The sequence below is a fragment of the Trachypithecus francoisi genome, unplaced genomic scaffold (assembly GCF_009764315.1).
Source record: "Trachypithecus francoisi isolate TF-2019V2 unplaced genomic scaffold, Tfra_2.0 Lachesis_group16, whole genome shotgun sequence".
NCBI classification, from domain to species: domain Eukaryota; kingdom Metazoa; phylum Chordata; class Mammalia; order Primates; family Cercopithecidae; genus Trachypithecus; species Trachypithecus francoisi.
In genome coordinates this window covers 57,133,435-57,156,581 of record NW_022681461.1, presented here as the reverse complement: position 1 = coordinate 57,156,581, position 23,147 = coordinate 57,133,435, and the positions used below count along the sequence as shown (strand labels likewise).

The window sequence follows — 23,147 nt, the reverse complement described above, 5'->3', positions numbered from 1 at the left end:
ATGTAAATAGGCAAAATCTATGAATCACGGGCATCCCTGAAAGGGAGGGGGAGAAAGCAAACAACCTGGAGAATGTATTTCAGGATATCATCCACGAAAACTTCCTCAACATTGCTAGAGAGGCCAATAGTCAAATTCAGGAAATACAGAGAACTCCTGCAAGATTCTACACAAGAAGATCATCCCCCAGGAAAATCTGACATAATCATCAGATTTTCCAAGGTCGAAATGAAAGAAAAAATATTAAAGGCAACTGGAGAGAAAGGGCAAGTCACCTACAAACTGATTCCCATCAGGCTAACAGCTGACCTCTCAGCTGAAACCCTACAAGCTAGAAGAGACTTGGGACTATTTTCAACATTCTTAAAGAAAAAAATTTCAACCAAGAATTTCATATCCAGCTGTATTAGTCCATTTTCATGCTGCTAGTAAAGACATACCCGAGACTGGGCAATTTCCAAAAGAAGAGGTTTAATGGACTCACAGTTCCACATGGCTAGTGAGGCCTCAGAATCATGGTTGGAAGGTGGAAGGCATCTCACATGGTGGCAGACAAGAGAAGAGAGAGGAAAAAGTGAAAGCAAAAACCCCTTACAAAACCATCAGATCTGGTGAGACTTATTTACTACCACAAGAACAGTATGCAGGAAACTACCCCCGTGATTCAATTATCTCCCACTGGGTCCCTCCCATAACTCATGGGAATTATAGGAGTATAATTCAAGATGAGATTTGGGTGGGGACACAGAGCCAAACCATATCATTTCACCCCGGCTCCTCCCAAATCTCATGTCCTTATATTTCAAAACTAATCATACCTTCCCAACAGTCCCCCAAAGTCTTAACTCATTTCAGCATTAACTCAAAAGTCCACAGCCCAAAGTTTAAAGTTTAAAATTTACATATTTGGGCTGGACATAGTGGTTCACTCCTGTAATCCAGCACTTTGGGAGGGCAAGGTGGGCAGATCACTTGAGGTCAGGAGCTCAAGACCAGTCTGGCCAACATGGCAAAACTCCATCTCTACTAAAAGTACAAAAAATTGGCCGGGCGCGGTGGCTCAAGCCTGTAATCCCAGCACTTTGGGAGGCCGAGGCGGGCGGATCACAAGGTCAGGAGATCGAGACCATCCTGGCTAACACGGTGAAACCCCGTCTCTACTAAAAAATACAAAAAACTAGCCGGGCGAGGTGGCGGGCGCCTGTAGTCCCAGCTACTCGGGAGGCTGAGGCAGGAGAATGGCGTGAACCCAGGAGGCGGAGCTTGCAGTGAGCTGAGATCTGGCCAGTGCACTCCAGCTTGGGTGACAGAGCGAGACTCCGTCTCAAAAAAAAAAAAAAAAAAAAGTACAAAAAATTAGCTGGGCGTAGTGGCACTCACCTGTAATCTTAGCTACATGGGAGGCTGAGGCAGGAGAATCACTTGAACCTGGGAGGCGGAGGTTGCAGTGAGCCAAGATCGTGCCACTGCACTCCAGCCTGGGTGATAGAGTGAGACTCTATCTCAAAAAAAAAAAAAAAAAAAAAAAATATATATATATATATATATATATTTGGCTCACATTTGTAGCTTATATGGCACAGCACTATTCTAAATCATAAGGGCAATAGTTTTTCCTGTACAATCAGATAGCTTCACTACCAAGTAGATTTGTTTAAATGAGTTGCAGTATACTTATGCATTAAAATATCTTTAATTCAAAATCTTTTAAAAGCATTATCTATTTAATCAGCATCTCCTTCTGTAAGAGTAGTTATATCCCCTATGTTCCAAAGGCAGCACACAGAGATTTAAATGACTGACAATTGTAGAAGTTGTACAGGTGCTCGAAGTCTATATAGCTAGATTAAATTACAATGCCTTCAATTTTACATTGTTTCTTTTTTTTGTTGAAACGCAGTCTCACTCTGTCACCAGGCTGGAGTGCAGTGGCATGATCTCAGCTCAATGCAACCTCCGCCTACTGGGTTCAAGTGATTGTCCTGCCTCAGCCTCCTGAGTAGCTGGGACTACAGGTGTGCGCCACCACGCCCAACTAATTTTTTAAATTTTTAGTGGAGATGGCATTTCACCATGTTGGGCAGGATGGTTTTGATCTCTTGACCTCGTGATCCACCTGCCTCAGCCTCCCAAAGTGTTGGGATCACAGGCGTGAGCCACCGCGCCCAGCCTAATTTAACTTTTCTTTGTATACTTCCTTTAGAGAAGCAATGGTCATTTTATCTAAAAAACAAAACAAAAGGTTTGTCTAGAAAAAAGCAAATCATAGATCCTAGAAAAAAGGCTAACAAATAGGAGCTTAAATGATGAATCTCAACAGATTTTCCCTCAACCACAGTAAAAGACGAGAAAAATCTGAATCAACTGCTGCAGTTGGCAAAAGCGTTGTAACAGAAAAGCTATCGAAATTCTCACCAAATCCAGTACTCCACAAAGAACTCTTTCTGAAGGAAAGTGTTTACAGAAGGGCAAGTTGATTGGTTTTCACCAATAAATGTTGTCATCTCCCTCTTTTTGTCTCTCCATATATATAGATAGATAGATATAGCCATCCATATATTCATATATATGTGTCTATATTTTATATATATCCATTCATCCATCCATCACCAGAGAACTGAAACCTGGACTGTTTTTTAATGAGCTTCAAAACGTTCCCTTTTCCCACAGCTAAATTATACTCAAAGGTGAAAAGCTTTTCCTCTAAGAGATCAGGAACAAAATAAGGATGCTCACTCTCATCACTTCTGTTCAACATAGTACTGGAAGTCTTAGCCAGAGTAATTAGGCAAAATAAAAATAAAAGGCATCCATATAGAAAAGGCAGAAATTCAAGAAGTGTCTCTGTTTACTGATGACAAGACTTATATATAGAAGACCCTAATTATCTACAGCTAGTGACAAAATAGAAGCCTATGGAAAATAGTCACGATCAAATTTTCATTACATAGTTATCCCAATCACAAAGTCACTATCACAGTTTGCAATTAGCCTGAGAAATAGGGATCTTTGAGATGATTCCAATAGCCATGGGGTCCCATAATAACCCTGGAAATAGACCCAGGGAAACTGAATGACTTGCTCAAAATCCTCCAGCTAGCAGGTAACAGAGGTGCTTCAGATCCAAACTCCTGTGCCCTTTCATATGCTACATTCCCTTGATACAGTAGTCCCCGCTTAGCTTTGGTTTTGCTTTCCGTGGTTTCAGTTACCCAAGGTCAACTGCAGTGCAAAAACATTACATGGAAAATTTCAGAAATAAACAATTCACAGGTTTTACTTTGTGTACTGTTCTGAGTAGCATAATGAAATCTTACGCCATCCCACTCCTTCCCACCCGGGACATGAATCATCCCTTTATCTAGTGTACCCATGCTGTAGACCTGACTCTCTTGTTAGACACTTAAGTAGCCTCCTCAATTATCCAATTCACTGTCTTAATGATAGTGCTTGTGTTCAAACTGCCTCTGTTCTACTTCATAATGGCCCCCAAACACAAGAGTATTGATGCTGGCAATTCGGATATGCCAAAGAAAAGCCATGAAGTGTTTCCTTTAAGTGAAACGGTGAAAGTTCTTGATATAAAGAAAAAAAAGTTGTATGCTTATATATACTGTTATGAATCTTCTACGCATGAAATTGTGAAAAAGAAAAGAAATTCATGATAGTTTTGCTGTCACACCTCATACTGCAAAAGTTATGGCCACAGTGTGTAATAAGTGCTTAGTTAAGATGAAAGAGGCTGAAAATCTCTAATAATCTGATTTTAAAACAGGCAAAAGATCTAAATAGACATTTCTCAAAAGAAGGCATAAAAAGAGCCAACGAGTATATGAAAAAATGCTCAACATCAGAGAAATGCAAATCAAAGCTACAATGAGATATCATCTCACTCCAGTTAAAATTTATCCAAAATACAGGCAATAACAAATGCTGGAGAGGATGTGAAGAAATGTGAACCCTCATGCACTGTTGGTGGGAATGTAAATTAGTACAGCCACCATGGAGAACAGTATGGAGGTCCCATAAAAAAACTAAAAATAGAAGTACCATATGATACAGCAATCCCATTGCTACGTAATACCCCCCAAAAATGAAATCAGTGTATCAAAGAGGGATCTGCATGCCCATGTTTACTGCAGTACTATAACAATAGCCAAGATATGGAAGCAACCTAAGTGTCCATTAACAGATGAATGGATAAAAAAAAATGTGGTACTTATACACAATGAAATACTATTCAGCCATAAAAAACAGAATGAAATCCTGTCATTTGCAACAACATGGATGGAACCAGAGGTCATTATAGTAAGTGAAATAAGCAAGGCACAGAAAGATAAACTTTGCATGTCCTCACTCATTTGTGGTAGCTAAAATTAAAACAACTGAACTCATGGAAATACAAGTAGGATGATGGTTACCATAGGTTGGGAAGGGTAGTGAGGGGAGCAGGGTGGGAAATGGGGAAGGCTGATGGATACAAAATATAGTCAAAAAGAATGAATAAGATCTACTGATTTGTTAGAACAACAGAGTGACTATAGTCAATAATGACTTAATTGTACATTTATTTTTATTTTTTATTTTTATTTTTGAGACGGAGTCTTGCTCTGTCACCCGGGCTGGAATGCAGTGGTGTGATCTTGGCTCGCTGCAACCTCCGCCTCCCAGTTTCAAGCGATTCTCCTGCTTCAGCCTCCCAAGTAGCTGGGATTACAGTGGCCTGCCAGCACACCTTGTTAATTTTTTTGTATTTTTAGTAGAGACGGGGTTTCACCATGCTGGCCAGGCTGGTCTATATCTCCTGATCTCATGCTCTGCCCATCTCGGCCTCCCAAAGTGCTGTGATTACAGGCGTGAGCCACCACACCCGACCCTGATAAACTCTTTTTAACAATTCTTTTCATCAACAAGCTTAGCAGGTATTGATACCGCATCTCTTAATTCCTAAGACAATTAAGAGCTATGGCATCAATATCTGCTATGCTTGTGATTACTGGAGATGTGGATGGCAGTGAACAGTGAGGTCATGAAGTATTGTTGGAATTAAATATTTGACATATCAAAGTGTGTGGTTAGGCAAACCCATATTAGACATTCAACCTATGTTCAATGAAAAGGTTCTGGACAGAATTTTAAGGTAAATTTTTTAGAGCCTTTTTTGGTTTGGTTTCTGCTGAAGTGGGGGCGCTTTAGACATAATACAGTGGCAAGTGATTTTGTAAGAGGCTTGCTTACCTTATTACCTGACACTCTTCAATTAACTGTTTCTTGAGGTCTTTATGAACACCTCTTACCTAACTGGCTACCTCAACTGTGCCTTAGGAAAAGGAAACAAGGCAGCTGGACTTTCACAGCTTTTATCCCCTTCTCTGACTTTGGTATTTCTGGCAGGAGAAGGAAGTGAACCAAGGAATGACTTGAAGGGGAGAGGCTCCCAGGAAGATAGGACCAGTTTATAGTAAACGTGCATTTGGCCTTCCGATAAAGGCCATTATAATGGTAAGAGCTCCAGTACACTGCAGGGATGCAAGCTTCATACGTCTATCTACTGTTGGCACTTTTGTTATTTCCTCCCAAAGGGATTCTTGCTTTTCTCTATAGGCTACATAGGAAGTTGAAAAAGCTGGAAAAGCAATTTTCTTTTCCTCTCCTTCTTAACCATTTCCCCTGATCCTCAGACACAAGGTCCCGGCTTTGTCCTTGGCAGGGAGGGACAGGGTTGGGGCTGGCTAAACTCTGAGGCAGCCCTCTCCTCCTCTCCAGTAAACCAAAGTGATTTCATTTTAACAAGAAGCTAATTAAAGACCTAGAAATGCTTTTAACAATGAACTATATTTTCCTTTAGTAAAAAAAAATCAGATTGAGCTTATGGACTTGAACAAATATTTTCACCCTCATGTCAGTCTGGACTTCCTCTATTAGAGTGAGCTTATCTACTGAAAATGATAACAAAGAGAATGAGATAATATTTCAGTTTGGTTAGTTAGCTCAGCTATTGTCTTCTAATCTTAAATGGCCAATTTAACAATAGTTCTCTCTTCACCCTCTGCCAAAAGTAATTTTAATTGATTAAGTCTGCCTTTCTTACATGGTATTACCTTACTGCTATCAGGTTAAGAATACTGTTTTATAAAATATTTTGAAATAAAACAGTTTTGAAAACCTCATTTTAGTTTTTTTCTCTTGTAGAAAGCCTTCTGTAGCATGCCTGAACCTTCTTTTAGGTACTAGACAACTCGACTTCTGACTCATGCTTTCTCCAAACCCTCTTGTATATTGGACTCCCCAATAAACAAATGGGTATGTCTTTTCTATCCTGTGACATACTTTTTTTTTTTTTTCCTGAGATGGAGTCTCGTTCTGTCACCCAGGCTGGAGGGCAGTGGCGCCATCTCGGCTCATTGCAAGCTCCGCCTCCTGGGTTCACGCCATTCTCCTGCCTCAGCCTCCCAAGTAGCTGGGACTACAGGCCTGGCTAATTTTTTGTATTTTTAGTAGAGATGGGGTTTCACCGTGTTAGCCAGGATGGTCTCGATCTCCTGACCTCGTGATCCGCCTGCCTCGGCCTCCCAAAGTGCTGGGATTAGAGGCGTGAGCCACCACACCCGGCCGACATACTTGTTCTTTATGTGCAACCACTTGACTTGCAGGAGGATACAGACCATGAACAAACAATATAGCCTTCGTTACTGAGTAGATTATTCCTACACAGGTTATTCCTATTTCTCTTCAAGTTATCCAGTCAGGTTTTCAGAGCAGTAATTCATTACGATACATTATGAGGAAAAATATTGAGGCAGCAAAATATGATCTAATATATTCTAAAAATTTGCTTTCGATGTATATTACAAAGCTATAATGAATATTTTTAAAGGGATTTTTAAGAATCAGACTTTTTGTAATTTTTGATACGAAAACATATCCTGCAAATTAAAATATAGCTTCTAATTGCAGTAATGCGGCAGTTTTTTTAAAGTAAAACAAATGAGGTAGTGCATTGTCAGCCTGGATAACACCAGTGTTGGTGACAATGCAGGGAAACAATCACTTCTGCACATTGCTAATAATGACACCTTTCCCAGGACGATTTGTGTCAGACGTCTTGGGTTCTGCATACTCTTTGAACCAATCTTATGAGTTAAGCATTATTATTCCATTTGTAGACGAAAAAACTGAAATTCTGAGACTAACTTTCCAAGGTCTTATAACAAATTAGTGGTGAAGCTGGGATTCACATTTCCAGCTATCTGATCTAAAACTTACATGTAACCTCTATATCATAAATCTCATTCGATAATGTAGGATTTGTTTTTGAAAGTTTTGCACAATGAAATAATATGCAACAATTTAACATGTTGTACAAGAGTATATAATGACATGGAAAAATGTGTGCTAAATTATAAATAGCAAATGTAAAATTAAAAACAATGTAATTTTAAAGGTGCATAAATACACAAATAAGACAGATATGTGTGACATAAATATAGACGCATATCTAAAAAGACTGGTGAGATCACAAGTAACTTATTTTCTTCATTTTATTTATCTGTCTTCCTAAATTATCTACCTTTGTATTAAAAATTGTCTTTTAAAAAATGTTTTTCAATTATCAAACTGTAAACCTGCAATTTTAAGACATAATCTACTTTTATTTTAAAACGTATATAAAAATGAGACACAATATCAATTTAAAAATAGATTACTACAATTTTCTAGTAGTCCATCTTTATTTCTTCTTACTTTAAGTCTAAACATTATAATTTCCCTAAGGTTGTTTACACTGCAATTGTATAGCAAAAGGAAAGCAGTCTAGAGAAACTGAGCAAGGGGACAGCAAAAACCCCTGGAGCTACTACTAACTGGCCTTTCATCTCTGGTGTGAATATCATGACTCCATGCTGTAATCCTCCAAGCATGCACTGAATTTTGTACCTTAAAATGAGACTATAGTATTGTCCAAATGAGGGACTCCACAGGAAAAAGAATATCAAGAACTCATGTTTATTTACTGATAAAGGATAAGGATGGGAAAAACAAAGACTTGCTAACTTTCCCATGTTGATCTTCACTAGTAAAACTGCTCAGCATGTTTGTTCAGTCTGCAGCTCCTTTCCACGTGACTTACAAGGTGTTATTTTAGCATGAATGGAACCCCCTGAGTAATGTGACTGACTCAGGAAGAGCCAGTTCATGCAGCTATTGGCCTCCAGCTCTATCCCAGTAAAGAGAATATTCTTGTTGGATTTGTGGAAAGGCTCTGAGAGGAAGGAAGAGACATTAGTGAGAATTTCCCTCAGATAAAACATGTTTTAATTTAAAGAAATCCTGCTCAATTATTTCCCCCCCACACCAATATTATATATGAATAATTTAGGATGGAAATTGAAAGCCTTGCTTTTTGTCAAGAAATTTTCTTCCTCCCGAATTTCCCATTGTTATAATGCAAACACATATATTTAATGGACAGGCCAATCTTCCTCCTACTTTCTTTCTGCATAAAGATTGGTTCAGTTCTCCTTAGCGTCAAGGACTGAAGAGTTTTTACTACATCCTTTTCATGAGTTAAAGTAGTAACTGTATATAGTACTTTATTTGAATTTTATTGCATTTCTAAGTATTATATGTACATCTTAGACAATTTTGAAAATACCAAAAAGACCAAGGAAGATTAAAATCACCCATAATCCCACCACTCAGATAAAAACCCTTATTACTAATAGTAAAAGTTACTAAGTTGGTTATTAGTTTAAAAGGGCACAGTAAAATGTCAAGAACACTTAAGTAGAAATTAAAAAAAAAAAACTAAGGAAATAGTAAAGGCATTTAAATTTGCTTTCAAACGAGGAAAACAAAGATTACCCATCCACAAACACATATTCCAGATTCCCTTCCTCCTTGGAAGTATCCACTAAGTACAATCAATGTGATTAAGAGACCGTAGTAGTCAGTTCTCTTGCCTAAACTCTATGCTCAATCATACCTCTGGTTGTTACTGTATAAAAGACGAACATTTTTCAGCAGTCACGTATATTCATAAAGGCTCCTAATTGCCAAATTACAGTAATATTTTATGAGTGAACGAAGGGCTGGGCAAACTGTCATCAAAATTTACTTGTTTCATCTACTGAATTTAAGATTTCACTCTCTTTAACTGCTAAAAGAGTTTTTTTCCCTTGTGAAATTTAATAAGCACTTTCTGCTACCAATTTCCAATAGAAAACTCCACAGAATCACAGCATAAGCATCTGAGGGTGGCTAAAAAGAGACATACTCAGGGGTTATCCGAAAAAGGCCAAAGAGCCACCCAAAGGACTTGAGTAGATGAAATTATTTTAGTGTATGAAGTCTATTTGGTGTACAAAGTCTATTTCTTGGAATGACACATCTCATGTGACCTAGGCTCTGTGAAAGTAAGGGTTTTGTGGACAACTATCTCTGGGAAATGCTTTACAGTATATATTCTTCTTGAGCTTATTATATATTAGCATATTAAGGGTTATAAGCAGTCAAGAAAAAATAAAATAATTCACCTTTGTTTCAGACAATGTTTCCCAAACTTCTTTCCCCATGAATCCTTTGAAGGCATAACACTATTAATAATGAGATGCTCAGGATTTGTGGAACACATTTTATGAATGCCACCTTAATGAATAGATTGTCCAGGATCTTCAGCCACATTAGTAATCCAGAGTTAAGCGAGCTCAACAATGCTCACTCCTTTATTTAAATGTGTATAGACTGAATTTGAATAATTTACCATTATAAATATTTATTTTAAAAAATCAACATATATGAGTAAATTTTAAGGTATGTAAATAATATCTCAATAAAGCTATTTTGTTTTTTTTTTTTAAGAAATCAATGTGTTGTTTCAGAAATACTGAAAAGTAGAGTTACTCAGTGAACATGATATCAGAGCAAAAATAGGATAGTTTTAACTAATATTTTATGCTGGCCAAGGTGACTAATTCCTGCACAATAAGAGAAGACACATCTACAGTTACTATAATGTCTTCCAGACTCTATGCCTCTCTCCCAATCCTACCTCTTCTAGCTTTTTTCCCCAAATATTCTGGCTAATGCTTATAAATTAATCTACTTAAGTCCTAACAGTACAAGAGAGCAAGCGCATACTGCAGGGTGGCAATGAAGAGCAGTAGCCATAGTCCCAAACACCCCACTGTAAATGTAGTTTTTTACCTAATGTTCTTCCAAGAATATATATATGAAAAAATATTTTAAGAATTGCAAACATTAAAAGTTTCTAATTCCAAATCTTTAGGTATAACTGCTCTATAAAGAATATGCGTTATAAATTTATCTGTGACATTATATGGTCTAATACACATCAAGTATAACCTATTTGAGAAGTACGGTTCAAAGCTAAAAATCTCCCTTCTGATCTTACTATTTTTTTCCAGAAGTAAAAATTGACAACATTGATATAAGTGCTAAATCAGAATCATACTCCATGCATCCGTCCTAGAGTTGATACAAGAAAAGCTTATCTCATTTGTTGCCACAGATGGATTATACTAGCTAAATAAATTTCAACGGTCACTTTTAGTTTCTTTATCTCTTGGTTCAAATACAAGTATCATAAAAAGAAAAGAAGACGATACTTTTTAATATGCAAACCATTTACTGAACTATTGACTATTTTAAAATATCATTTTTAAAAGAGGCAACAAAAATTATAACATTCAGGAATTTTAGGTAAACTCCAAAGGTAAGCTTTTTTTTTTTTTTGTAGTCAACTTGTACCAAGTTTAGCAGCAAGAGGATACTTCCTTAGAGACTTTCAGTTGACTTAAACTCAGTTTCCGCTAGTGCTATGTAAAGCATCCACGATGGTTTTATTGTATTCTGCAATCTGTTTGGTCACATTTTTCATAATTGGCCGGTAATCACTCTCTTGACTCTTGGTTGCTATGACTAATTACATGAATTAAGGGGGAAAACAATGTCAATAAAAATCTAATTGTGGCTGAGAAAGGAACTAAATACTGATATTTTTCATATTTAAGATGGTACAAAAAAGCACAATTAGAATACTTTAAAATACAGTACATTATTTAACAGATTAAGTATCAATTAAAACCTAAAATGCCAAGTTAAACTTATTGCAAAAAATTCATATACAATATAAACACTTTTTAATACTTAATATGTTACGCATTTTTAATCTTATTCTGGTCTTAGAACAACCTAACATTCAATGAACTAGTAGTTCCCATATTCAAACATACATACACACATACACATACCATGTTCTCTAGGGTACCACAAATAATTTAAAGCAAATTTCTAGACTTCACTCTGCTCCAAAATCACCTACTTTATGTTGCACAAAACTCCACTGCTAGACTTAGAGCATACTGTGAACAAGTCTTCTATTTTTAAACTAAGTTGCACTAACACTGGCAACGGAGCACCTAAAACACTTTATCTGGTGGTAAGTTGGGGTCCAGGCTGCTTCTGAGCTGAAGTTCAGCACCACCCTAGGGGAGAACCTATGCTGCCACTGAGTCAGGATCTAGTTCTCCAGGCAGAGACACCCTTGAATGGGTCAAAGAAGGGAATAGGAAACAACTTTTAAGGAAATATTTGTTACAACTCCACAATACATGTTCTCAACAGCTGCTTGCTGCCTCCTATAATCAAACTAAAAGTAAACAGTAAGATGAGACATAAGTATCATCTTTGTAGACATAAAATGGAGTTGAATTAACTGAAACATGGATGAGCTTGGAAGTCAAACGTCTCAGGATCTTACTTAGTCTACCTCCCTTTGCTGCCCAGATATTCAACGTAGAACATTATAAACAAGCAACTATATATTATATACATACACAATATATGTTTTACTATATGATTATATATAATTCTCCCAACAACACTAAGAAGGAAATATTAACTATATTTTAGAGATTTCAGAGATGATACAATTCTGGGGCCAAGAGCAGTGGCTCACGTCTCTAATCCCAGCACCTGAGCAGGCCGAGGTGGGATTGAGCCTAGGAGTTTGAGACCAGCCTGGCTAAGCTGGCGAGACTCCCGTCTCTAAACAAAAAAGAAATTCTTGCCATGTTTATCAGAAGATTTACTGATAATGTTTAACTACCCAAGCCCTGTGATCCTGGAGAACTGAATCTTAAGAGATGATACAGTTCTGGCTTGAACAGATTAAATTGTACAAAGTTTGTAACTTATAAGCAGTAGAGTTAACATTTAGTTTGTAACTTATAAGCAGTAGAGTTAATATTTAAAATTGGATCTCCCAACTCTAAAATCTGGGCACTTAATCACTATGCTACATTAAGTCTTTGTACTCCTTTTTTGGCAATTTCCAAAATCCGCTATTACTTTAGGGCGCACACACACACACGCACACACACACACACACACCTCTTAACTACTGTAGAATTGAAACAGTCATATTCATTTAATTTAGCTCAGTGTTTTGTACATATTTGGTATTTAATAAATGTGTGTTAAACTAAATTTGAATTTTTAAAAAAATTCCTAGAAAAAAATAACTAACTCAGTCAACTTCATTTTTAGCTTTTTTTTTTTTTGAAACGGAGTCTTGCTCTGTTGCTCAGGCCAGAGTGCAATGGCATGATCTTGGCTCACTGCAAGCTCTGCCTCCCAGGTTCATGCCATTCTCCTGCCTCAGGTTCCCGAGTAGCAGGGATTACAGGTGCCTGCTACCATGCTCAGCTAATTTTTTTGTATTTTAGAGATGGGGTTTCACCGTGTTAGCTAGGGTGGTCTCGATCTCCTGACCTTGTGGTCCACCCCGCCTCGGCCTCCCAAAGTGCTGGGATTATAAGCATGAGCCACCGTGCCCGGCCCCATTTTCATCTTTTTAAAGGATACATTCTTTCATCACAAAATTATTTTGCTCATGGTGTTGCCACTTTCTTTCCAAATTTGTAAGCTAAAAACATAAAAGAAAAATATTAACTAGTATCCATATTTAAAACAATTATATGTCTTTCTAAGAGGATAAAACAAAAAAAAATCACTCCAACTTTAAATCTTATCAACTTGCGTTTTATTGAGATAAAGCCATAGTAGAAAAAAAGATTAAATAATAGTAAATACATGAATACAGTGATGAATTCTATAACATGTTTTACCCTATATATTTATTTTAATTATAAAATATTTTAAACGTTTATTATACCAATGAGCATGCCAACTAAAAGACAATTTATGATTTTCCTTTCCCAAAAAAAACTTTTAAAAGAAAAATGGGACACGATGGGAATCTCTTCTTGAAATCTGGAAGTCTAATGCCACAAATATAATATATATTCAAACACTGTCAAAGGTTCAGCCACATAGGAGAAACTTCCTTATTTCCAGGGCTAAATTTCCTGTCTAATTCCACAAGCTGTGATAACAGCAGAGCTGCAGTGTGAAGATTATAAGAGAGCTGGTAAAAAGCTGGCACTGTTACAATAATTTCTGCATCAACAGGAAGCTAATGTGGATATTATATTGATGGTTGCTTCCTCAGAAGACAATTTTACTGTTATAGAATTAAACTGTTTTTCTGATTTAATTAACCTCGTAACTCTGGGTTATGGTCTTTCTTTTTTAAGATGCACATAGTTTTTTCCAAAGCAAAGGACCATTTGAAAATTGAAATGCTAAAATAATGTTCCGTCTGGACATTTCAAAGAAGTAATGATTAGTTTAAAAATACAATAATTGAAGCTGCAGTGGAAATGTTTCCTCCTACCCTTCATGTTAAAATAATTTTCAGGGCGCAAATTCAGCCTTGATGTAGCATCCATCTCATTGTTTCCTCCAAAGAGATCAATCTAGATATTAGAATGAATCATAGCTAATTAATTATGTGAACTGTATGTGCTGTGAGCTGGTATTACTAAATCACATCAATCTCCCCTAGACAGGACCTTGAAGTTAAGATGGACTTAAGGAAGCAGTCAGCAGTTTCTGGCAGTAAATCTCTAATAACCTTCAGCAAAGTCAAGTACCAGACTTTTTTGTCATTGTTTAATACAAACAGGTGGCCTTCTTATAATGCATCAGACCTGTTAAGTGCTACAGGAATTATATAAAAGCAACGCTATGTCAGATGGTCAAATTCCTTTTACATTATACCTCTATATTACTGACTTTCCTTTAAACCTCCAAGGATATAATGAAACAGAAATTCATTTTGAAAATCTGTTTTTCCCTAACTTATTTAAATAATCTGTTACATAAAATTCTTCATAGATGCCAAAAGCCAGTTTTCAAGAAAATAGTTGTGAAAGACAGGAAGATCAGGATTTGATTTAACCAGTTGGGATTCACAAAAGATGACAAATAACACAGAGAAGGATTTAAAACTGTGGCTTATGTTGTGATTTCCAGTTATCACTACATGGAGTTAAGAATACAATTAGCACTTAATATAGGGATAAACAAGGTAACCACTCACTGGCTCTAAGAAATGGTGTTTGTCAAATGCTTTCCATCTTAAATAATCTATTCAGTGAATGAGGAGGGCTAATATTCCATAAGAAGTATCAGTATTTTTTTCTAAGAACCACTGAAGACAATGACCTCACAAACTTTGTCTTGTTTCTTCCCCAGCACTCATCCTCACTCTAAACAACCTGAGAAAATTTTGTGACTTGTAAGTCTATATCTAGGTTTGTATATGAAGTAGAACAGAATAACTGGTAAATTTGAATTATGTAAACTAGTGATTTCTAAGCTTTTAGTAGTTGTAGTAAGCTTTCATGAGATTCTAACCTTTTCAAAAAGAATGTAAGGTATATTTTGTTTTCAAACAGTACATCCATACAATGAAATAGCTAATGCTATAGAAATGTCACCAAAGGCTGGGTGTGGTGGCTCACACCTGTAATCCCAGCACTTTGGGAGGCCGAGGCAGGCAGATCACCTGAGGTCAGGAGTTCGAGACCAGCCTGGCCAACACAGTGAAACCCTGACTCTACTAAAAATACAAAAAAAATTGCCAGGTGTGGTGGCAGGCACCTGTAATCCCAGCTACTTGGGAGGCTGAGGCAGGAAAATTACTTGAACCCAGGAGGCGGAGGTTGCAGTGAGCCAAGATTGCACCATTGCACTCCAGCCTGGGTGACAAGAACAAAACTCCATCTCAAAAAGAAAAAAACGGCTGAGCACAGTGGCTCAGGCCTGCAATCCCAGCACTTTGGGAGGCTGAGGCAGGAGGACTGCTTGAGGCCACAAGTTCAAGACTGGCCAGGACAATATAGCAAGACGCCATCTCTAAAAAAAAAATAACAAAAATTATTTTTTGGGCATGGTGGTCTGTGCCTGTAGTCCTAGCCACTTGGGTGGCTGAGGCAGGAGGATCGGTTGAGTCCAGGAGCTCAAGGTTGCAGTGAGTTACAATTATGTCACTACATTCCACCCTGGGCAACAGAGTGAGACTCTGTTTTTTTTTTTTAAAAAAAAAAAGGCTGAAAAAAGTTAAGAAAATGTTGAAAGACTATATGAATAGCATGATTTCACTTTTTGTAAAAACAATATGGATGTATGATTGCAAAGGACAAAAAGACTACAAGGATAGAGCACCAAAATGTTAACAAAATGGTTGTACCTAGGTAGTGGAAAATCAAATGACATTATTTTTATTTTTCTCTATCATGATCACATAACTATATGAAGAAAAAGGGGGATTTCTTTTTTTTTTTTTTTTGAGACAGAGTCTCGCTGTTGCCCAGGCTGGAGTGCAGTGGCGTGATCTCAGCTCACTGCAACCTCTGCCTCTTGGGTTCAAGTCACTCCTCTGCCTCAGCCTCCAGTGTAGCTGGTACTATAGGCGCCTGCCACCACTCTCGGCTAATGTTTTGTATTTTTAGTAGAGATGGGGTTTCACCGTGTTAGCCAGGATGGTCTCTATCTCCTGACCTCGTGATCCGCCCGTCTCAGCCTCCTGAAGTGCTAAGATTACAGGCGTGAGCCACTGCACTTGGCCAAAGAGTGAATTTTTAATGCATTTAGCATTTTAAACCACGTGTGCAAATTTCTAGCATAGACTAATTAGATATGAGAATGATCAATCTTTTTCAGACCATAGTTGTTGACTTTGTATATGACACATAATGCTTCATTTAATCATTCAACAAATAATTGCTGAGCACCTACTATGTGCCAACCAACAGCACAGTGCAAGGAATAAACGAGATAGACATTGTCTCTGTCCAGTCTCAGCTCTCAATCTAGACCTCACACACTGTTCAAGTAGTTATCAGCAAGATGAGTGATATGAAAAGGGGGCTGCAGGTATATATATCTATGTATCCTATGTAAATAATTGGAGACATGAATTAAGAAGTTCAAGGATACCTGGATTGCTCTTTATAGCATTATTTCAATCGTTTTAAAACTAGAAATTACCTAAATATCCAATGAAAGGGAATTGGTTCAATATATTATGCTACATCCATGTACTGGAATATCATTAAGCTATTAATATTTTTTAAAAGTCAATATATATATTGACAAGGGAAAGTAATTATGATGTACAGTTAATCGTGAAAAACAAGCTCCTAAATGATATGTACAATATGGTACAATTTCTATAAATGCTTAGAAATAAATGTGTACCTAAGTATACGCATAAATATGTGTATACACATATCTATATATCTGTCTGTCTATCTATCTGTCTATCTACCTATCTATCCATCGACTAAAAGAACCCACACGTCAGCAACAATAAGCATTCTCTCTTCTGGGTGATGGGGTACTAGTCATTAGAATTTATTTTATTTGTGATTTTTGTGGATTTTTAGCTTCTGCATTAGTAATGTTTCACTTTCAAGATTTTTAAAAGATACTATCCCATATATCTTAATAGCTGTGCCAAAGACAGTATCTAACAGAGTTGGCTTTCAATATAGGTTTATAGAAGGTAAGAAAGCAGGAATCCATTCATTCTGAATGAAGACTGTGCAGAATCTGGCTGTCTTAAAAGTCAGAAAATACAGAAGGTATATAAAGCAAATCTTAAAATAAAAAAATGATTGTTTTGGGGTGAAAATATAGACTAAGAGAATTTCAAAGTCATTTAAAACATTTTTTACCTGAGAATGTGTCTCATTTTCTTGCAATTGTGTCTTTAGTGCCTCATGTTCTATGTTTAGCTTCTCCATTATTTTCTTAAAGGCATTTCTGCGGGTTGATAAGATCATTCTCTCCTGATGTAATTTCTAGAAAGATCCAAATAGAAGTGACAGGTTATAGAAAATATGTAGTAAGCCAGCATAAAGCATATTTAACTTAATTTCAGTAACTATATTCTGGGAAAATTATATCAAGGCTATAACTACTCTAAAACCTCTTTGTAAAAATATCCTTTGAACTATAAGCTATGTTAACATTATCTGTATTAATAACTCTATTAATGCTGTCATTATCTCTCCTGACCCTAACAAATTAAGTCTAAATTAATATAAATAGCAATGGAAAGCTACTGACAAGTTTCAGGTAGGATAGAGTCATAATCTAATCTGCATTTAACAAAGCTCATATTTGCTGAAATGCTCTGTATTAAGTAGCAGCTTATACCTTGCTTTTCAATTTTTGCTTTTCTTTAAAACTTTAAGTCACTCTAAATTCCAACTACATATGTAAACATTTTTATTTTTTCTCAGCTTATACAAATAAAATAATCAACTTAAAATAACAAATCCTATTATACCACAAATCCTAATATACCACAAATATATTACATTTGATCAAGAAAAAAAAATCTGAATTGTAATTCTGTAAGACTTGGTTAACGTTTACCTTTTTCTTTTCTTCACCTGATGATTTTAAAGCTGGCAAATCATTATATGTCTCCAGATCAGTTGTCATTTGCTTAATTTTGCTTTTTAGAGAATGCTGTTCTTCAGTCATCTTACTTTCTAGAAGCTCCATTTTCTGCAGATCCAACTGCAGACGTTGACTGTCTGAAACATAAGAATTTAAGGTGATAAGTAATCAAAATTTTATTCCTTTCAACAGAAGGAAATGTAATGCAACTATTAAAAATCATGTTTTATAAGAATATCTGTAAAAGAAATATATGTTCACTGTAACCAGTGAGATAATATAAATTAAAAAAAATACTCATCCCCTCAGTAACCAATTTCAGGTAACCAGTATATTAGGGAATCAAGTTAACCTGATGCATATTAGCCACAACTGTCTCCATGCTAACAAACATGTAAGGTTTTTTCTTGCTTAGTAATACAATCTATATTACAAGATAAAGACACATTATTTTTAATAGGAGCATGACACAGTTATGTAGGGAAAAAACCAAGTTAAATAACATTATATATATATTTGAGCACAATTTTATAATTGCACATATAATCAACTCTTACTATCCGTGGTAGTTATGTCTATGAAGTTATTGTGAACAATGAGTTAGCAAATATTGAACTATTGCTCTAAGGGAAATACAGGATTAAGTTCCTGTGAGCCTTTAGTCACATTTTAGTCAATTAGCCAATATATGATCTTGCCTTATGTGTGTTTCTGTTTAAAGACATCTTATTTACTAGAGGTTGTAGATTCACTAACACTGAACTCACAGCCAACAGCACTGTAACTTATGCCTGAATTAAGTTTACCTATCACACGTTTTCTCCATAAGCCACACCACAGCCTTTGTGCTTAGGAACACTTAGCACATCAGCACTTTGCTTGGGGCCATTTTAAATGGCATGATCACCAACAGAAAGCACAAAAATGCAAAAAACATGACACTAAATATACTGCAAAAAGGAAACCTGTTTATAGCATGAGAACTGATATAAGAAGGCAGAGTGTTGACTTTTTCAACTTCTGTTGGCAATGTGCATGTCAGACTGTTGAAATTTTTCACGAGTCTGCCCATGTCTACAAATGATCATGAAAATGCTCCAAGTATTTATTTGGAAGATACAAAGTATAAAGTGAGAAGGCAAATTCACATGTTTGTTAGCATGGAGACAGTTGTGGCTAATATACATCAGGTTAACTTGATTCCCTAATGAAACCTGTGAATAATGAGGATACCTGTGTCTGTCTCATTCTTCCATTCAAAAACACCAAGCATCTACTATGTGCCAGGTGCTGAGGATATAACAGAAATCAACAGAGACATGGTTTTCACTCAGGGAGCTATATTTTAGAGGTAGAAGCAGGCAATTAAATAAGTATTTACAATAAACTGGATAAATAAGAAAAGAGTAGTACAGGGTGCCATAAAAGCATGTGGCAGGGATCAAGAGAGCTCTCTAAAGATATGTCTTTCAATTAAAGGCTTAAGGTTTATAAACATCACACAAAGAGGAAGGTAAAAGTGTTCCAGCAAAAACAATCAGCATGTGCAAAGTCTAGAGGTAAGAAAGTCTAGTACCTTTGAGCCAGTAACAGAAGTTCAGCATACTGAATAGTAAATGAATATGAATGAATTTGAAGAGTAAAAAACAATGCTTCAAAAGTCACTGATTTAAGAAAAGAGACTGTTATCCAACCAAAATTTTTAAAGTTAGTGTAATTAAGCCAGTATTTCTTGAATGTTTCCTTTTACCCCTTTAAGAGTTTTAAAAGTCAACCATAGCGACATACACTATTTAAAAATATATATGTATATGTACACATAAATATAAATATCTATATAGCAAGACTTAAATGTTGTTGCAAAGAGTTTTGTTTTGTTGGATTCTTATCTCTACCAGGGTTAGAAATAGTTATGAGAATCAAAGAGCTGAACAAGTGACTAAGGCTTATGCTATTTTAATGCTCTAAATAGGAACTGTTTTTAGCCTGTAGATACTTTGACTATTTGGAGTAAACACTGATATAAATCTAATTGCAAGTTTAATTTGAATATATACCAGGGAAATACATTTAAGAATCATACAAATTGATTTTTCTTGATAAAAGGAGAAAATGGTTGGTATAGGGTAAAGTTTATCTTTCTTTAACAACAGGTCCCCAGTGAAAAGCTAAATGCTACTCCAAGGGAAGAGACAGGAAGAGGATGCAGTCTAGTTCCTTCTGATATGCTGTGAAGTTGCAAAGTTTACCAAGCAGTGTGTACACAGAAGCAAAATCTCAGAAGGAACCACTTTGACCTGGGGAAGTGTTTCTAAGTCTGTCATCAGCACATTTGTTTACTCTCTGGAGTTTCCTTTCAAAAAATATAAATAAAAACTACTGCTGATAAATTCCTTGCCTCTTTGCCCATGCAGTACACCAGTGTTTCTCAACATTTTTCTTACATTATTGACTCCCTAAGAAGCTGTTTACAGACTTTTTTTCCCCAATCACCTCCCTCCCCTTACATTTTTTTTTTTTTTTTGAGACAGAGTCTCACTCTGTTGCCCAGGCTGGAGTGCAGTGGCGCGATCTCGGCTCACTGCAAGCTCCGCCTCCCAGGTTCACGCCATTCTCCTGCCTTACCCTCCCGAGTAGCTGGGACTGCAGGCGCCAGTCACCACGCCCGGCTAATTTTTTTTGTATTTTAGTAGAGACAGGGTTTCACCGTGTTAGCCAGGATGGTCTCGATCTCCTGACCTCGTGATCCGCCCATCTCAGCCTCCCAAAGTGCTGGGATTACAGGCCTGAGCCACCGCGCCTGGCCTCCCCTGAAATGTTTACGTCACCGATGTAGTGTGTAGCCCTTTAGGTAGTGTGACCTGTGAAGTGCCATTATAATATCTAAGTTTTCTTCACCCTTCCCCCAAGAAGCGATTGCTCCATTAAAAAATAATAATAATAAAAATAAAACACAGAGTACACTAAATCCATTATATCTGAAAGGCAAACAAGAATATTATAAACCTCTCATGGTGCTTTCAAGATACAAAAAATTTATTGAGTTGGAGGATGGTTTTAGGGAAAGAAAGAAATAAAAAATTATATGGTTGGTTGAAGTTAAAATGAAAACAATGTAGTAAACGAAATTAAAGTCATTATCAATGACTTTAACCTTTACTAAGAAAAATTTCCAGCAAAATCCTTATCATAGTATTAAACTGGATTTTTATCTCCATTGAAGCCAGTTTTCTTTTTTTTTTTTCACTGTACATCTCTGGAGAACACATAATGACTCCTTTTTTTTTCTTTTTTGAGATAGAGTTTCGCTCTGTCGCCCAGGCTGGAGTGCAATGGCACGATCTCGGCTCACTGCAACCTCCACCTCCTGGCTCCAAGTGATTCTTCTGCCTCAGCCTCCTGAGTAGCTGGGATTACAGGCATCCGCCACCACACCCAGGTAATTTTGCATTTTTAGTAGTGATGGGGTTTCACCATGTTGGTCAACCAGGTCTTGAACTCGTGACCTCTGATGATTCGCCCACCTCGGCCTCCCAAAGTGCTGAGATTACAGGCGTGAGCCACCTCGCCCGGCCCATAATGACTAGCTGTTAAAAGGAACTATAAACACAAAGTATAAAATGTGGAATGAATACAAAGTCTTGATTATTGAATTTGTTTCCTGGTATTGATTTTTGCCTTTTAAAAAATGTACATTTCTTGACAGCTGTTACAGAAGATAACTTAAAGGGGGAAAAACTTGTTGAATTTACATTGACCTTAGATAAATGAAAAACTTAGGCATGAAGATCTAAAACACAAAACAGGTTTTCTAGATGAAATAATAAAACTATAAAATTATTTAGTTTATAGAAAAGAGAAAATATTTTAAAATATTCATATATGTCCAAAAGAAATGAAAATAGGATCATGAAGAAATATTTACATACCCATGTTCACTGCAGCATTATTCACAATAGCCAAAAGGTGGAAGCAATCTAAATGTCTATAGATAGACTTTAAAATAGGATATATACATGCAATAGAATTGTTATTGAACCTTAAAAAAGAAAATCCTTCTTTGCTACAACATGGATGAACCTTGAGGACATTATGCCAAGTGAACTAAGCCAGTCCCCAAAGGACAAATACTGTATGACTTCATTTATATGAAGTAATTTAAAGCAGTCAGACTCATAGAAACAAAAGTAGAATGGTGGTCTCCAGGGGTCAGGGGACAGGGAAATACGGAGTTGTTGTTCAGGAGATATAGTGTTTTAGTTCTGCAAGATGAAAAAGTTCTAGAGATTTGTTGCACAACAATGTGCATATAGTTAACACTACTGTATTGTACACTTCAAAATGGTTAAGATGATAAATTTTGTTGTTTTTTTACAATAAAAATAAACTCACAGTCAAACCAATAGTAGTTATATATCAAGAATGTAATTCCTCCAGTTAGTTGGCATATAGACATACAAATAAAACTATGGTAAACTCAACAAATCTGGATGTAAAATAGGCTTAAATATAGCGATTATATACCTATATCACCACTATGAATGCAATTAATAGCATTCGGTATGCATTTATAGGTCTATAATCTCTTATCTAAAACTCTTGCATTTCAGAATGCATAATTCTTTGGATTTTAGAAAAGTAATATAGCACATATACTAATTACATAACAGCAGGGTCTGAGATAATACCTTGTCATCAAGTACACGAATATTTCTACAGCAAAAAGCATAGTCACACTAGGTAGGACAATTAAAAACTATAAATAGCCTCATGTCAGGTCAGGTCAGGTCAGGTTTTGCTGCCAATATCTTTTTAGATTTTGGGAATCCAGATAAAGGTATTATGGATCATTATTTCATTTCAAAAATCCTTCAACATTCTTAAGTTAGCAAATATTAATTAGGTTTTCATTTCTCGTTATCTCACTAACTGTAGTAATTCCAGGTAGACAAAAACATAGCTAATTCAAAGCTGCCACACACCAGCATAAAGAACACCCATAGAAGCCATTAGTTCATAAACCAAAGATCCCATCAAATTTTTACATGGCTTTATCCTAGTCTCTTTAACCTCAACTTTATTTGTATCTAATCTCCACCTGCACCATCCCAATGGCAGCCAGTAACCACATGTGATTTTTGAGCACTTTTAAGTATGTCTAGTCCAGGCCAGGTGCAGTGGCTTATGCCTATAATCCCAACACTTTGGGAAGCCGAGGTGGGCAGATGGCTTGAGCCCAGGAGTTGAGACCAGCCTGGAAAACATGGTGAAACCCCATGTCTATTAAAAATCCAAATATTAGCTAGGCA

The 23,147-nt window shown here is 36.4% G+C and overlaps 1 protein-coding gene across 4 annotated transcripts in view; it reads right to left on the bottom strand.

Moving 5' to 3' along the window:
* Window positions 1–9,836: 9,836 nt before the first annotated feature.
* IFT74 (intraflagellar transport 74) overlaps window positions 9,837–23,147 on the bottom strand; it is a 123,799-nt gene continuing 110,488 nt past the window's right edge. For 3 of the 4 annotated variants that reach the window (XM_033237511.1, XM_033237513.1, XM_033237512.1), the window contains exons 17-20: window positions 17,812–17,975; window positions 17,106–17,231; window positions 12,886–12,946; window positions 9,837–10,938 (exon numbers count right to left, since the gene is read on the bottom strand). In XM_033237511.1, the coding sequence (XP_033093402.1) occupies window positions 10,820–10,938; window positions 12,886–12,946; window positions 17,106–17,231; window positions 17,812–17,975 (470 nt within the window). In that variant the 3' untranslated portion in view covers window positions 9,837–10,819. The remainder of the gene's footprint in view (window positions 10,939–12,885; window positions 12,947–17,105; window positions 17,232–17,811; window positions 17,976–23,147) is intronic. The other variant, XM_033237514.1, reaches the window with a different exon arrangement.